A 16255-nucleotide genomic window follows, 5' to 3' on the forward strand; every position below is an offset into this window, starting at 1 on the left:
CTTTCAAGGTGAAATGGAAGCTAGTGCTTTCCAAGCTGTTTCAAATTCATCATCTTTACAGAGGTGGCAATATAAAAAACGTGATACTATGCTGCAGGAATGAAAGTGAAGCACAGAGAGAGGTTAATAGCTGCCTTAGTTCTACCAGCAAGAGCTCTCAGAGCCTTTACATTTCCAGAGCGTGAATTCTATTTATACCCCTTCCTCCAAAGCTTGCACAGATCCGTGAGGAAAAGAAACAGTAAAATAAGATGTACTTTTATTTTCCCAGACAGAAATTAAGATATTAACAGGTGAAATCCTTTGTTCAAAAATATCTGATGTGTACGCATAAACAAGTGAAACAGATAAAAACAAACTCCTCTGGATGAAGAGTGAAGAGAGAGTAGAGACCCGTCCAGCTGTCCTCCTTTCCTCAGCAATGGCAGCTCCTGGTGGCTTCTCAGAACCTCTGACACCTTCCAGAACCACTTAATGCCATCCACGTCTGATGAACTGGTGAATGCTCGACCTGTACTTTTGGACTGGGGTCTGAGGCTTCTTTTCGATCGGTGACCAAAAATTGCAGAGGCAATTCCTTCTTAGAAGCAATGTCCTCCCATTTAATCTTCTTCAAGAGCTGCTGAAGGCTTTGTCGACTGAAAAAAATTGCACAGCCTAAAAGTTGAGAATTATGTTTTATTCGGTGGACTTGCTGAGGACTTAAGCCTGGAAGGCAGCCTCTCAGGTAGCTCTGAGGGACTGTTCTGAAGAGGTGAGGGAGAAACCAGGATACACAGGAGTGTTTGCAACAAAATCCAGGTAGTCGGAACATCAAAAAATTACCGTTAATGAAAGAAAACCAGACATCTTTTTTATGTATGGGAAGAAGCAAGAATCTGGGCTCATGGAAATCATTCCTTTGATATGCACCTTAATTATCTAGGGCCAGTATCCCATTCTTTCCCATCCTGAGTCCCCTCAGGGTGCACTGCTGGGGTGGCTGTAGTGACTGAGGGCTTGGCAGTGGGCAGCCCTTTTGTCTCCATTCGGAGTTCCCTCAGGACTCACCCTCGGGGCGGTGGTAGTGGCTGATAATAGCCCACAGCATCATTTGTGTGCCGACAGGGCAGGCAACATTCTTCATTCACAGCTTCCACTCCTATTTCTTAACACTTTCTGTAACCTCTCTTCCTACCCCTACCTCATAAGTCCAGGCTTGACGGGGATCTTCGTTATAGCACAAAGAGAAAAATGAAAAGGCAACAAACAAATCCTGGGTTGTCACAGCAAAATGACTTCTAGTCAAAGTAAGAGTATGACTTCAAGCAGACTTGCCAGGAGGCCTTAAACTTTCTCTGAAATCTTCCTCCACAGTCCCCAACCCTCAATGGCATTCATCCCTGTGCCAGGCACATCGTAGGTGCACCGTAAATGCTTTCTTGATGAATGTGCAGTATTCATTTTTGTTTAGGTGACTTTCCCTGTTTAGAAATAGATTAAGGGCTCAAGAGTGATTATAATCGTCACTAAATCGCATTAGCTCACTTCACACGTAATAGAAAATTCCATTAACAAAATTAGGAGATGTTTGCAAGTGAAAAGAATGGGTCCTCTCTCCAGAGTCAAAATCCTTCCTGCATTTGTTCAGTAAGTATTTGTTGAATACTTACTATGTACCAGTGTTTATTCTAGGTTCCTGAGATTGATATATCAGTGAAAAAAAGAGAGGTAACTCCCTGCCTTCATGAAGCTGACATTCTAGTTGGTACACAGACGAAAAACAATAGACATAATACATTTTAAGTGGATGATATATCATGTTGGAAGGTGATAAGCGCTCTCGGCAAGGAGAAGACTGCCTGGAAGTGAGGGAGAAACATGTACTCCATTATTTGGACTTTGCCTTTTACTCTGAGTACAATAGGGAAATCTTTGGAGGGTTTTGAACAGAGGAGGAATGTGACCTAACTTGCATTTTAAATGGATCTCTCTGACTGCTCTGTTGAAAATAAACTTCGGGGCTGGGGGTGCAGATGAGATAGAAGCAGGGAAGGCTGTCAGTAGGTTGCTATAGTACATAGAGGCTGGGGCCAGGGTGGTGGCAGAGGAAGGGGTAGGAGGGTCAGATTCGGGATATGTTTCGAAGGGAGAGCCAACAAGATTCCTGATGTATCAGGTAAGAGAGAGGCATCAAGGACGACTTCAAGGTTTCTGTCTGAGCAACTGTGGGCAGGATGGAGCAGGATAGAGCAGGTCAGGCAGGATGGAGGAGAAAATCAAGAGTTCAGTTTTGGAAGTATTGAGTTTGAGATGTCTTTTAGACACACAAGCAAAGATGTTGAAGAGGCAGCTGGGTATTAGTTTGGAGTAGGGGAGTGAAATTTGACCTAGAATACTTGGGAGTCATCAGCATAAAGATGGTATTTAAGGCTATGGGACCAGATACAATTATAAAGGAAATAAGTGTAGATGGAGAGAAGAGGACCAAGGACTAGCCCTGGGGAACATCGACATTAAGAGGTAAAGGAAAAGAGAAAGAACCAGCAATGGCGATTGAGAAGAAGCAACTACCAAGGTAGACATAAAAGCAAGAGTGTGTGGTGTCCTGGATGGTGTGCGAAGAAAGTTTATCAAGGACAAGGCGGTGAACAACTTTGTTAATTGCTCCAAGGTCAAGAAAAATAAGAACTGAAATGGCCACTAGATGTAGCAATGTGAAAGTCATTGGTAACCTTGGTGAGGGGAGTTTTGGTGCCATGTTTGGGGGCCAAAGACTTATGGGAATAGATTTGAAGGAAATGAGATGAGGAACTGGAGAGAGAAAGAAAAAACAAGAGTTTGGCTGCGAAGAGAGCAAAGAATTAAATGGATACCTGGCAAGGGAAATAAGGACAAGAGAAAGTTTGCATTTTTAAAATTAATGAGTGAAAAAATTAGAATAGCCTATTCACGATGCAGGTAATGTAAGAGAGAAAGGGAAGAGTTGGTAGAGCAACATTCTTGAGTAGGTGAGGGGGCATGGCTTCTAGTTCATACATGGGGTATGGAAAGTTCATCTATGCTGAACAGGAAGGGAAGCAGAACATATGGGTACAGATGCTGACAAGTATGGAAATGGGGTGATGGAATCTGGAAGTTCTCTGTTACCATTTTTTTCATTGAGGTGGGAAGTAAGGTTATCAACTGAGTGCTGGCTCTACTTTCAAAATATATCAAGAATCCAACCATTTTCTCATTGCTTCAGTGGTTACTATGCTGGTCCAAGCTATCGATTCTCAGCCAGATTTTTGCAAGTGTCCTGACTGGTCTCCCTGCTCCTGCCCTTGCCCCACTATGGATGTTCTATTAAAACATATGTCCAATCATGTCATCCTCTGTTCCAACCCTCTCATGGCTTCCCGTCTTACTCAGACAAAAGTCAAAGCTGTTGCTTCCTCCCCACCTTCCTTCTGCAGCCTCACCAACTATTACTCTCCTCCTCACACACTCTATACCTTCCACACTAACTTTGTTGTTGTGCCGTGAATCCACCAGTCATGACCCTTCCTCAGGCCCTCAAGACATGCTCTTCCCACTGTCTTGTATGTTTCAATGCGGCTTCCTTGACCACGTTAAAATTATAACTCCTATTCCTTACATTGCCTATCCTCCCTCCCTGCTCTATTTTTCATGTAGCACTTGTCAACATCTAACATACAAGATATTTAATTTACTCATTCAGTTTATTATCTATCTCTCCCCCATTAGAATGAAAGTTCCAGGTAGGCAGGGACTTGTACCTTGCTGTTTACAATGCTTTTCACAGTGCCTAGAACAGCACCAGGCACGTACTTTTAGAATGAATGAATAAATTTTAGAACCATGCCATGAGGCTAGGACCTGTTGTGGTCACTCCACAGAGACAAGATGTGCCTCCCACCAAAATTTGGTTTGATTGTTGACAGTGAGGATAACATACTTGCACCAAGAGGGTATGAAAAGGTTTACTATTCACATAATGTGGCTTTCTGGGGAGAGTAGGGCTAGCTCCAAAATTGGTCCCAAAGTGGCGTTAGAGAGCAGGAAAATTATATGGCTTGTGCTTTTATTGTGGTTGTGGGGTGAGGCTGGGGTGAAGATGCCCGTGCACAGGGCGGGAGGAGAAGGGAGAGTGATGGTGGGTAGCAATCAAACATCATAAATTGAGTCAGATTCTTTATTACAAGGCCCATAGCAAGTAGGACCATTTGTGTGTTTCATGTTCTCTCATTCTACCTGGGATGTAGCACATCAGATCTGCAAGGGATCTTAGGGCTCTAGGCAAACTGCCTGATTTTCAGATGAAGACTGAATCCAGTTCCACTATGTTGTCCTGTCTCTGTAGATCCCAATGTAAGTTGGCTTAGGGGCTGGCTCTCCTAGGAGAAAGCTCTAGGTTCTTAAAAACAATCTTGAACAAGTTTTTAGACTCTTTGACTCTCAAAACTCCTGTCTATAAAATTCTTATAATAATATCTAATATGCTCTTTGTCAGAGTGAAGGATTCAATGGAAGAAAGTTTCTGAAGTGCCATCACCTGGTAGTGCTCTGTGACTAGTCATTGCTAGAGTCAGAACATAGTGACCTGTAGCTAAAATACCATTTGGTCGGGGCATTTATAAGAGAATACTTTTAAGTATGAAATAGGTAGAATATAATTATTTTTTAAATGTAGTAACAGAAATGAGAATTGTTTTGTCGTGGATTTTTTGTTGTTGTTTTACTTAGGAAAGTTTTCAAATGAACAGAAAGTAGAAAGATAAGCATAATGAGCACCCCAATACCCCTTACATCAATCAACTGTTAATATGTTGCCTTCTTTGATTTATCTGTTCATTTTTCTTAGTGAAATTTTTTTTTTTTTTGGCCACGCAGCATGGCATGCGGGATCTTAGTTCCCCAACCAGGGATCGAACCCGTGCCCCCTGCAGTGGAAGCATGGAGTCTTAATCACTGGACTGCCAGAGAAGTCCCAGTTAGTGAAATACTTTAAAGTAAATTAAAGCTACAATGAAATTTTACCTGAAAATATATCAGTATGCATATTTCAAATAAATAAGAATATTTTCTGTACAGCTACAATATCATTATCATACCTAATAAAAATGATTTGTTAATATCACCTATCCACATTCAAATTGCATTAGGGTTTCAGTGGGCTGTTTCATGAGACTTTGGGTCAAATTCCCCTTCATGAGTCTAAAACTCTTTGTCCCCCAACTCACCATGAGATTAATGATTTCCTCCTTTCTCATGGGAAACAAGTAGGATTAGAAAATTGTGACTGTTGCATATTTTCCAAAAGACAAAGTAGGTATATTACAATAAGGAGGAAAAAAGTAATGTTTGCAAAATTCCTCAGACAAGTCTCTATCTTGTAATTATACTTATTTGCCTTTACATTGTATATCTAAGAAAGCCTGCCTATTGAACCTGTCTCAAATGAGAAAGTAAAGTTCTGATTGGATGTCACCATTTCCCATAATTTTGCCTCAGGGTATGTGGTAAAAGGGCTCTCCTTGTTACCACAGAGCTTAGCTATGGCTTGGGGCAGGCCCCTCTCTGTGTCACCCTCCCCAGACCAATGGAATGTGTTATGAGGGTGGGGAAGGAGCCTTCCTCATCTGCTCAGATGTCTGCAATAATCTCACATCCCATGGAGGGCTGAAAAGTGGTGAGGGCAATATGTGAGTGGTGCTTAGCCCTGTCTTGGTTGGAGGATCAATACAGCAGTTGAATGACCTTCTGATCTTGCTGACTTTTAGTGACCTGAAATTGCCATTTCAATACTCACTTTATTTTCAATTTTTAAAAAATTAAGGGCTTGGGCTTTCCTGGTGGTGCAGTGGTTAAGAATCTGCCTGCCAATGCAGGGGACACGGGTTCAAGCACTGGTCCAGGAAGATCCCACATGCCATGGAGCAGCTAAGCCCGTGTGCCACAACTACTGAGCCTGCGCTCTAGAGCCCACGAGTCACAACTACTGAGCCCACGTGCTATAAGTACTGAAGCCCATGCAACTAGAGCCTGTGCTCCACAACAAGAGAAGCCACTGCAATGAGAAGCCCCCGCTCACCACAACTAGAGAAAGCCCGCGTGCAGCAACAAAGACCCAATGCAGCCAAAAATAAATAAACAAAATAAATTTATTTTAAAAAATTAACCTATAATCTATATACTGGAAGATGCACAGATCTTAAGTGTACAGTTCAATAAGTGTTGAGGAATACATATACTCACGTATACGGGTTTGTAACGTACAAACTATCAAGGTATAAAGTATTCCTGTAACCCCAGAAAGTTCACCAATGCTCCTTCCCAGCCAATCAGCCTCTCCAGAAGCAACTAGTGTTTTAATTTCAGCCACTCTATGTTAGTTTTGCCCATTCTAGAACTTCAGATAAATGGAATTATACATTATGTACTCTTTTGTGTCTAGCTTCTTTCATTCAGCATAATGTTTGTCAGATTCATCCATGCTGTATGTATAGTAGTGCGTTCCTTTTTATTACTGAATAGTATTCCATTGTAATCCATGATATCCCATACTACAGTTTATTTTCCCATTTTCCTGGTGGACATCATTATATATTTTAAAGAATAAAAATGAGGTATAGTCTCCACATGAGAACATGCCCCATATTGCCAAGATCTGAACAAGAGGGTGGAGAAATGGGCACACATCTGAAGGAGAGTTAAGCGCTGGTACAGAAAATTTCATCAGCTTCTCTCCGTTCCTCATCATGCTTTCCCTGGGAATTCCCTATCAGAGAGGCTGGTGAGATTGAAAGATTTTGACTTTTCAATTGAGATGGTGCTGATTGCTCACAATTTTGTTGGCTACTTTCTTTTTTTCAAAATGTCTTTTTTCTCTCTCGTTTACTGTAGGCTTTGCACTTCTGGGAGGACACCCTTGTTTTCTTACCACACAAGATATTCATTTGGGTGTGAATGAAAGTCTCATGGACACAGCACGGTTTGTAAATCTTCTCTTTGAAGCTTATTTCAGAATTGATGGATAAATGTCAAAAAGAAAATATGCTTCTCTTTAAATAGTGGTTTTCCCTCTCGGCATCCTCTGGACTGTTCTCTGTTTTCCTTCTTTCCCTCTTTATCTGATGTTCTGAATGCCTCTCCCTCATCCTCTGGCCACTTTCCATGGGTTAAGATAATATTTTTTCTTAGCAATTTGAAGAGGTTTCTGATTATAAAATTTCAAACTTTGGGAAATATGGTCATCAAACATGACATTTTAAAAAATTAATTAATTAATCAATTAATTATTTATTTATGGCTGTGTTGGGTCTTCATTGCTGCACGCAGGCTTTCTCTAGTTGCGGTGAGCGGGGGCTACTCTTCATTACGGTGTGCGGGCTTCTAACTGCGGTGGCTTCTCTTGCTGCGGAGCACGGGCTCTAGGCACGCGGGCTTCAGTAGTTGTGGCATGCAGGCTCAGTAGTTGTGGCTCGCGGGCTCTAGGGCGCAGGCTCAGTAGTTGTGGCGCACAGGCTTAGTTGCTCCGGGCATGTGGGATCTTCCCGGACCAGGGCTCGAACCCGTGTCCCCTGCATTGGCAGGCGGATTCTTAACCACTGAGCCACCAGGGAAGTCCAAGCATGACTCTTATGCTTTACAGTTGAAGAAATGGAGGTCCAGGGAAACTGACATGTTCAATGACCCATAACCTGCTAGCATCAGAGCAGGTAGCGATATTAATAGCTAACATTTATTGAACATTTATTCTGTGTCAGGCATTGTTCTAACTCATTTAATCCTTATAACAACCCAAACATATTGGCATAAAGAAGTGAAACAACTTAATTAGGGACATACTAGCTTCTATAACACAAAAATCTCAAAATGTCAATGGCTTAACATAGTGCAAAGGTTCCTGATTGATAAGACGGAAGGACTGATTATTTGTGTGGCCATTCAGGAACTCTGGATGAGAATGGCTCTATCATCTTCAACATGTGGCCTCCAAGGTTATCCTGGGTGTCAGCATCCAGCCAGGAGCTAGGGGAAGATAGCATGGAGACAGGATGCTTGCTTTAAAGCCACATTAGCAGGAAAGTGGCACAATCACTTCCACTCACATTCTATTGGCAAGTACTATTAGCTCAGCCCTACCTAGATGAAAGTGGAGGTGGGAAAAGGCTCTTAACCACTTAACTATAGTTAGAGACTGAAACATAGGCCCCCTGACTCCCCATGCAGTGCCCTCACTATTGTATCATGTCTGATTGAGAAATACAGAGCAAATGTCTTTGTTTAAATATTTCGCCCTTGATATCTAAGACTAATGATTATTTTCTGAAAACGATGTGCCATAAAGCAACTCCTTGCAGACACTGGCTGCTTTTTATGGCAGCTACCCTAGTATATACTAAAAATCCACCTCATTTGAATTGCTGAAGAGATTTGAAATAACTCATCTTTAAACCTTTTAGTTACAGTATTTCAGATGGGACAATGTTAGTATTAAGAAGTGTTGTGTTCATCTTCTGGATACAAGGGACAAAAAGAATAAATAAACATAAATGAGTTTTTCTTCCAAATATGCTGCCACTGACTGGAATTATATTTGCCTAATAACTGTCTCCACAAAAGTGAAATATACTTTATTCAAGAGCAAATATTACAAGCTGGTTAGGGGTTGAAGCCGGGGCCACAATCAGGAAAGAAGTCTCAGTGGGGATCCTCTATATAGGACCAAGTGAATGATGGTGAATGAGTCATGTGTGAACTCGTGGTTGGAAGGTGCAGCTGGAGGAACAGATGAACATCCAACAAAGAGCTAAGGAGTGCGCACTGGCAGCAAGAAAGAGGTCAGGGCCCAGAAATCAGTGGAGTAGGCAGGACCCCAAAAGCAAGAGATGAATAGCCAAGCATGGGTTGAAAGCCGAGGATGAGTAAAAACATATTTTTTCCGTGCTTGCTCTCCACACAATTCGCACTGCAAGTCCTTAGTTAGAGGAGCTCTACACAGACCCTAGGAAGAATAATCTGCTCACAAGTCCCAATATGATTGGGACTTTTTTTTTTTTTTTTGCGGTACGCGGGCCCCTCACTGTTGTGGCCTCTCCCATTGCGGAGCACAGGCTCCGGACGCGCAGGCTCAGTGGCCATGGCTCATGGGCCCAGCCACTCCGCGGCATGCGGGATCTTCCTGGACCGGGGCACGAACCCGTGTCCCCTGCATCGGCAGGCGGACTCTCAACCACTGCGCCACCAGGGAAGCCGTGATTGGGACTTTTTAGTCCATACAATTAATTCCATTGCTACATGGATACACAAAATTGGATCCATAGAATTCCTTCTGGTCATTCCATCTTATCCAAAAGACTCGAAGGAAAATAATCATAGCTCCTTCTTAAAGGGTGTATACTATGGACCTCTTGTACTATTATCGCTAAATCTTTGTAAAAACCTTACAGGGACTTCCCTGGGGGTCCAGAGGTTAAGATTCTGCGCTTCCACTGCAGGGGGCACAGGCTCAACCCCTGGTAGGGGAACTAAGATCCCACAAGCCATGCAGCGCAGCCAAAAAAAAAAAAAAAAAAAAAAGAAAACTTACAAAGTAAGTATTATCGGCCCAGTTATTTTATAGATGATGAAACCATGACTCAGAGAAGTAATGGAGCTTAGCAGCTAAGTCAGCATTTAAATCATGCTGGTTTTTTAAGGCCATGCTGTTTTGGTTTACTCCTACTGTCTCTTTTATACAGTCAATGAGAGTGGCAGTGAAATGAGTTATGGAAAACATTGGCTTGTGCGCTGCAAGGTCCCCAAGACCACCCCCATGTTTGATGATTCACTAGGAGGGTTCACAGGACTCAGCATATAGTCAGACGTGTGGCTATGATTTATTACAGTGAAAGTATACAAAGCACAATCAACAAAGGGAAAAGGCACGTGAGGAGAAATCTGAAGGAAACCAGGTACAAGCTCCCAGGAGTCCTCTCCCAGTGGAGTCACTCAGGATGCGCTTAACTCCCTTAGTAAGGAGTTGTGACAACATGTGTAAAATGTTATCCATCAGGGATGCTCCTTAGAGACTCAGTACCCAGGGTTTTTATTGGGGAATGGTCACATAGCATGTTCTGTTTGACATGTACCCAAATTCCAGACTCCCAGAAGGAAAGCAGGTGTTCATTCTAAACCATATTGTTTACAAAAAAAAACATTTTAGGCACAGGGAGTTACTCTTATCAGTCCTGGGAATGGTGGAAACCCTCCCCAGACTGAAGCTCCCAGACGCCATCCAAGGGCCAATCTTACACTCAGGCCTTTCAAAGGACAGCGGACAGGACTGCTATGTTAACTCTTTTCTGCGTGGCTTGGAAATCAAAAGACTTGAGATCTAGTCCAAGCTTTGCCACTTACCTACTCTGTGACCTCCATGGGTGAAAATTTCTCTGGATCTTAGTTTCCTTTTCTATAAAATGAGGGCGTTCCGATGTCGAAGGCCCACTTTATACTCTCAAATGTAAGCAAACGTATTAAAGTCATAGTCCTTAAACAGAGGTGTGTCCCAGTGTAAACTATGTGTAGACAGATGCAGAGTAATTTGGATCTGGGTAGAGATAGGAGGTAGAGAGAGAATTCCAAGGGTTCTAAAGCTAGTTTGAGAATTATGTTGGGGAACCTGTTAAAATGCAAAATTCTACGCCCCACACTCAGGAATTCTAATTTTGTAGGTTAGGGTTCAGTTGGTGTCTGGGAATCTATATTTTAACAAGCTCCCCAAGTGATTCTGCTGCAAGCGGGGCTGGACCACACTTTGAGAGACCCCGAATTGGGAGGTTGTGTAGTAATCCTGGCTGTTGTGCTGTCAATCTATGCTAGTGTGTTAGCAAAGAAGGGTCAGCTAGTAAGATACGTATATGGTTTCATGCTAACTGAATGTGTGAAGGGTACACTGATAGTGCAGGCAAACTGGTTTCAGATTTGTTATTCTTAAAATATATATGTATATATTAGCAGAAGCAGGAAAATGAAAGGAGTTTCTGCTTCGGGAAGAAGGTGAGATACTAGGTATCGGACATATTGCATTAAACGTCGAACCTCCACGTACAAATGTCCACGAGCCACTGGAGATAAAGAATTTGGGTAAAGTTGACAGCTGGAGAAATAGAAGTATAAACTCAGTGGTAGAAAATGAGCTGCAGAGTCTCACTGTGTGAGAATTCCAGAAGGCTGAACCTTGAGGACAGGTGCAGTTAGGGAGGGACAGGAGGAAATCGTTAGGGTCCAAAGTAAATAAGGTTAGTACAATATCAGAGGAGGCTGGAATGGTAGATGGGGATGGCAGAAAAGGGGTTAGAGTAGCTATTGTGGAAACATGACTTTCTTTTGTGCATCCCATTCCTGCTTAATCTGCCAAAATCTCTGACAGACAAGATATGGCTGAGATTCAGAAATTCAGTCAATCTAAACTGAAGAAGACAAGAGAAATCCACTGCCTTGCACAGAAGTAATTGAACAGGAGAAGCAAGGAGGTGAATCTTAATGACATCTACTCTGCCGATATGTACGGTACAATCCATAGCAATTGCCCCCTTGCTTTCTGTAGACCTTAAACTCTGTAAGATGCAAAAAGATTGGATGATGTTTAAATGGTAGTGCTGGCCTTTTTGTTGTTTTGTTTTGTTTTGTTGCGGTACGCGGGCCTCTCCCCGCTGTGGCCTCTCCCGTTGCGGAGCACAGGCTCCGGACACGCAGGCTCAGCAGCCATGGCTCACGGGCCTAGCCACCCCGTGGCATGTGGGATCTTCCTGGACCGGGGCCCGAACCCGCGTCCCCTGCATCGGCAGGTGGACTCTCAACCACTGCGCCACCAGGGAAGCCCAGTGCTGGCCCTTTTGAATCAAGAGAAAAGCGCACACTTGACACTGATTGATGGCGTTGCTTCTCTGTCTGCCTGTCTCACTGCTTTGGGGGCCTGGTGGAAAAAAAAAAGTGACTACCCAGGGCTTCCCTGGTGGTCCAGTGGTTAAGATGCCATGCTTCCAATGCAGGGGGCATGGGTTCGATCCGTGGTTGGAGAACTAAGATCTCACATGCTGCGTGGCATTGCCAAAATAAATAAATAAATAAATAATTTTTAAAAAGTCACTACCCATTGGTGAAAAAAGAACCGGATGGGGAACACACTGAATGCGGCAACAGGAAAAGAAAAAAAAAGAAAGAAAGAAAATTGGGCCATTCTCCTGAAACCTGTTAAATGCAGTTTCCAAAATGTCACTTATTTAGTCTAATGACTTATTCATTTATTCAAAAATATTTACTGAATGCCTAGCTCTTCTTCCAGGATTTTAGCACTGAGAATAAAACGATGATCAAATCAAACAAAACACTTTTTCAAGTGGAAATTACACTCTAGAGGGAGGAGACTTTGACTAAACAAAATATAAAGCATGAATACAATAGGAGGTTGAAATAAGTGCTATGATGAAGTCAAAGCAGGGTGATCTGTGGGTGGAGTTGGGGGCGCCTTTAGATTGGGTGGTCAGGGAAGGCCTCTCTGAGGAGGTGACAGTGAAGTGGAGAGCTCACTGAAAAGACAGAGCCAGGGATGCCAAGCTGTGGGAAAGGCACCTCAGACAAAAAGAGCTGCTGGTACAAAAGCTTAAGGTGGGCTTCCCCGGTAGTGCAGTGGTTAAGAATCCGCCTGCCAATGCAGGGGACACGGGTTCGAGCCCTGGTCCAGGAAGATCCCACATGCCGCGAAGCAACTAAGCCCGTGTGCCACAACTACTGAGCCTGCGCTCTAGAGCCCATGAGCCACAACTACTGAGCCCATGTGCCACAACTACTGAAGCCCGTGTGCCTAGAGCCCGTGCTCCGCAACAAGAGAAGCCACTGCAGTGAGAGGCCAATGTACCGCAACGAAGAGTAGCCCCCGCTCGCCGCAACTAGAGAAAGCCCGCACACATCAACGAAGACCCAACGCAGCCAAAAATAAAAAATAAATAAATTTATTTTAAAAAAGAAAAAAAAGCTTAAGGCAAGAGCAAACTTGATGCACTCAGGAGCAGAAGGACAGCCGGCACTGTTTTTACATCTGCAAAGAAACATACTTTAAACTTGAAAGTTTAAAAAAAATGTACTCTTACAAGTTGGTCCTGTCTTGGCCACCAAAGGAAGGAAAAACCAGATCAAGGAGTAAAAGACCTAAACACACATTCAAAATAAAAGGTATTTCGCTTTTCTTACTTGATTACAATAATAAAACCTGTTCACTCTTCAAAATATAGTAGGGGAATTCTCCTTAGCTAAGTCTCAGTTGAGTATCATGTAATCTGAGGGTACTGGTGGGGAGTGAAGGGGAGCATTGAGATGGAGCTGTCGACTGATATTGTGGAGGAGTTGGTATGTCAGGGCCCCCAAGACCACCCCCGGGCTCAATGATTCATTAGGAGGATTCACAGGACTCAGCATATGGTCATGGCTAAGATTCATTATAAAAAAAGGATACAAAGCAAAACGAGCAAAGAGAAAAGGCACGTGGGGCCAAGTCCAGGGGAGACCAGGCACAAGCTTGCAAGGGTCTTCTCCCTGTGGGATCACACAGGACATGCTTAATTCCTCCAGCAATCAGTTGTGGCAACATGTGTGAAATGTTGTCTTCCAGAAAGCCCATTAGAGACTCAGTGCATAATATATATATATATATATATGTATATATTTTTTAGTGCATAAGATTTTTACTGGGAGCTGCTCACATAGGCACCCTCTGCCTAGCGTGAAGCCAAATTCTAGGCTCGCAGAAGGAAAGCAGGTGTTCAGCATAATCCGTAGTGTTTATAAAAACAGTTTAGGTAGTGAGCCATCCTTATTATTTCTAGGAGCGGTGGAGACCCTCCCAAAGTCCAAATGCCAGCTAAGGGCCAACCTTGTAAGCAGGCCTTTTGAAGATAGCCATCTCAGGACTGCTATGTTAGCTCTTTTTTTGCACAACTGGGCTATCATCTCTCTTCTGGATTTTGCTAGATATAATGTAACTAGTAAGGGAGTGTATCCTACACTCATGGGAAGACAGCCCTAAGATTTGAATTGTTTCCTCAGTTCACTGTGGATCCCTGTAGGGCCAGGCTCCCATTGGAGAAAATGAACCATTGCTCACTTCCCTCTTTAGAAAAGTCTCTCTCGGAGACTCTTGTCCACCCCCTAACATATCAGAAGACACAAAAGACACATATATATTCAGTTAAATTTACTTCAGATTTGAGGGTGTTTTCAGATTTTGTCAATTCTCTGGTGCTCTACTGGGGTTAAGAGTTGGATATTCTATTTTTTTCCTCACTCTGGGCTTGTCTTTTTAGATGTGACACCAGAAGTGACAGTTTAGCATGACTCAGATCACTTATTCTTTGGAAGTTTAAAAACGGATGTATGCTAACACATATATACAGAATCTAAAAAAAAAATGTGATGAAGAACCTAGGGGCAAGACGGGAATAAAGACGCAGACCTACTAGAGAATGGACTTGAGGATATGGGGAGGGGGAAGGGTAAGCTGGGATGAAGTGAGAGAGTGGCATGGACATATATACACTACCAAATGTAAAATAGATAGCTAGTGGGAAGCAGCCGCATCATACAGGGAGATCAGCTCGTGCTTTGTGACCACCTAGAGGGGTGGGATAGGGAGGGTGGGAGGGAGACTCAAGAGGGAGGGGATATGGGGATATATGTATATGTATAGCTGATTCACTTTGTTATAAAGCAGAAACTAACACACCATTGTAAAGCAATTATACTCCAATAAAGATGTAAAAAAAAAGTATTACCATTAAAAAAAAAAAAGGATGAAACTTAGCAACAGTAGTGGGACATTTTCACTCCAGTTTCAAGGCTTTCTGTTTCTTCCATAATGACAGCTGTTCATGCCTAATGCTCTGAGTCCACTCTTGAAAGGTGCATAATACCTTCACAGTCGTTTTCACTTTAATACAGTACTCAGTAAAACAGCTTCAGGAACCATGTGTATGAAAGGCACCATATAAAACCAAATAATGTTAACACTGTTCTACTCTAATTAGGTCCCCTATAGATGTAACTCACTTATGGTACTGATCGCTGAAGTTTTCTGCCAGTGTAAAACCAGTAGAAAGGAAAATCAGCATAAGCCACTGTTAGTTTCCTAGGGCTGCCATACATATTACCACAAACTTGGTAGCTTAAAAACAACACAGATCTATACTCTCAAAGTTCTGGAGGCTAGAAGCCCCAAATCCACGTGTCAGCAAGGCCATGCTCTCCCTGAAGGCTCTAGGAAAGAATCCTTCCTTGTTCCTTCCTAGCTTCTGGTGGCTCTCAGCAATCTTTGGCATTCCTTGGTCTCTAGCTACATCACTCCAATCTCTGCTTCCACCTTTACCTTCTCTGTATATCTCTGTGTATCCTCTCCTCTTCTAAGAAGAACAACAGTCATTGGATTAGGGGCCCACCCTACTCCAGTATGACCTCATCTTAACTGATTACATCTTCAAAGACCCTACTTCCAAACAAGGCCTCATCCTGAGTTTCCTGGTAGATAAGAATTTGTGGGACACCATTCAACCCACTACACAAGCACATATCCACATGCCCCTGCAGCAACATGGCAGGGTTTCAAATCATTGTCATTCTGATAGCTCAAATAATGGAATTTATAAAGGGATTTTTGGATGAGACATATTTCTTTTTTTTTTTTTTTGCGATACGCGGGCCTCTCACTGCCGTGGCCTCTCCCGCTGCGGAGCACAGGTTCCGGACGCGCAGGCCCAGGAGACATATTTCTTAAGAGTAGCAGTGGGAAAAAAAAAAGACTAGGAGTGAACTATTGTTATATTGAAAGGAATGTTTTGAAAAGCTGGAATACTGTTCTTAAGATATTTATACCAATGATATTAAGACCAAAAAAGGTAATCTTACTTAGGTTTCTTGGTAAAATGTTGTAAAATATTGGCACCTAATGGGAAATACGTACCTGATTAGGTACTAATAAATTTGTATCTAATAGGAAATACGATATCTCCAAGAATCTTTACAGAGGCCACCAAGAAACTAGCAGCATGGCAGTTGTAGGTCCTTGGGTAAGTGGTAACAAAAGCTAGTTGTTCACAACATGAAATATGATATAGCCATAGTTCAGAGGCAGTTTGCCACAGCGTAGAGAGTAGGGGCTTTGAAGCAGGGTTGGGCTTCAGTTCAAGTCACAGCTCATACCACATTGGCCCTGTGGTTTGGACCAGTTGCTTCTGAAACT

General features: G+C 42.8%; 1 protein-coding gene, 1 long non-coding RNA gene and 1 pseudogene across 4 annotated transcripts in view; 2 read left to right on the top strand and 1 right to left on the bottom strand.

The window, feature by feature from the left end:
* The window catches only part of LOC114906269, a 199980-nt gene that overhangs the window by 34140 nt on the left and 149585 nt on the right, over positions 1-16255 (bottom strand). The window lies entirely within an intron of this gene.
* OTC (ornithine carbamoyltransferase) overlaps positions 1-16255 on the top strand; it is a 57069-nt gene that overhangs the window by 12311 nt on the left and 28503 nt on the right. For all 3 annotated transcript variants that reach the window (XM_029240954.1, XM_029240956.1, XM_029240957.1), the window contains exon 4: positions 6889-6976. In XM_029240954.1, coding sequence (XP_029096787.1) covers positions 6889-6976 — 88 coding nt within the window. The remainder of the gene's footprint in view (positions 1-6888; positions 6977-16255) is intronic.
* LOC114906267 lies at positions 11394-12401 on the top strand (annotated as a pseudogene).

The sequence above is a fragment of the Monodon monoceros genome, unplaced genomic scaffold (genome assembly GCF_005190385.1).
Source record: "Monodon monoceros isolate NGI ecotype Baffin Bay Population unplaced genomic scaffold, NGI_Narwhal_1 Super_Scaffold_22, whole genome shotgun sequence".
NCBI classification, from domain to species: Eukaryota; Metazoa; Chordata; class Mammalia; order Artiodactyla; family Monodontidae; genus Monodon; species Monodon monoceros.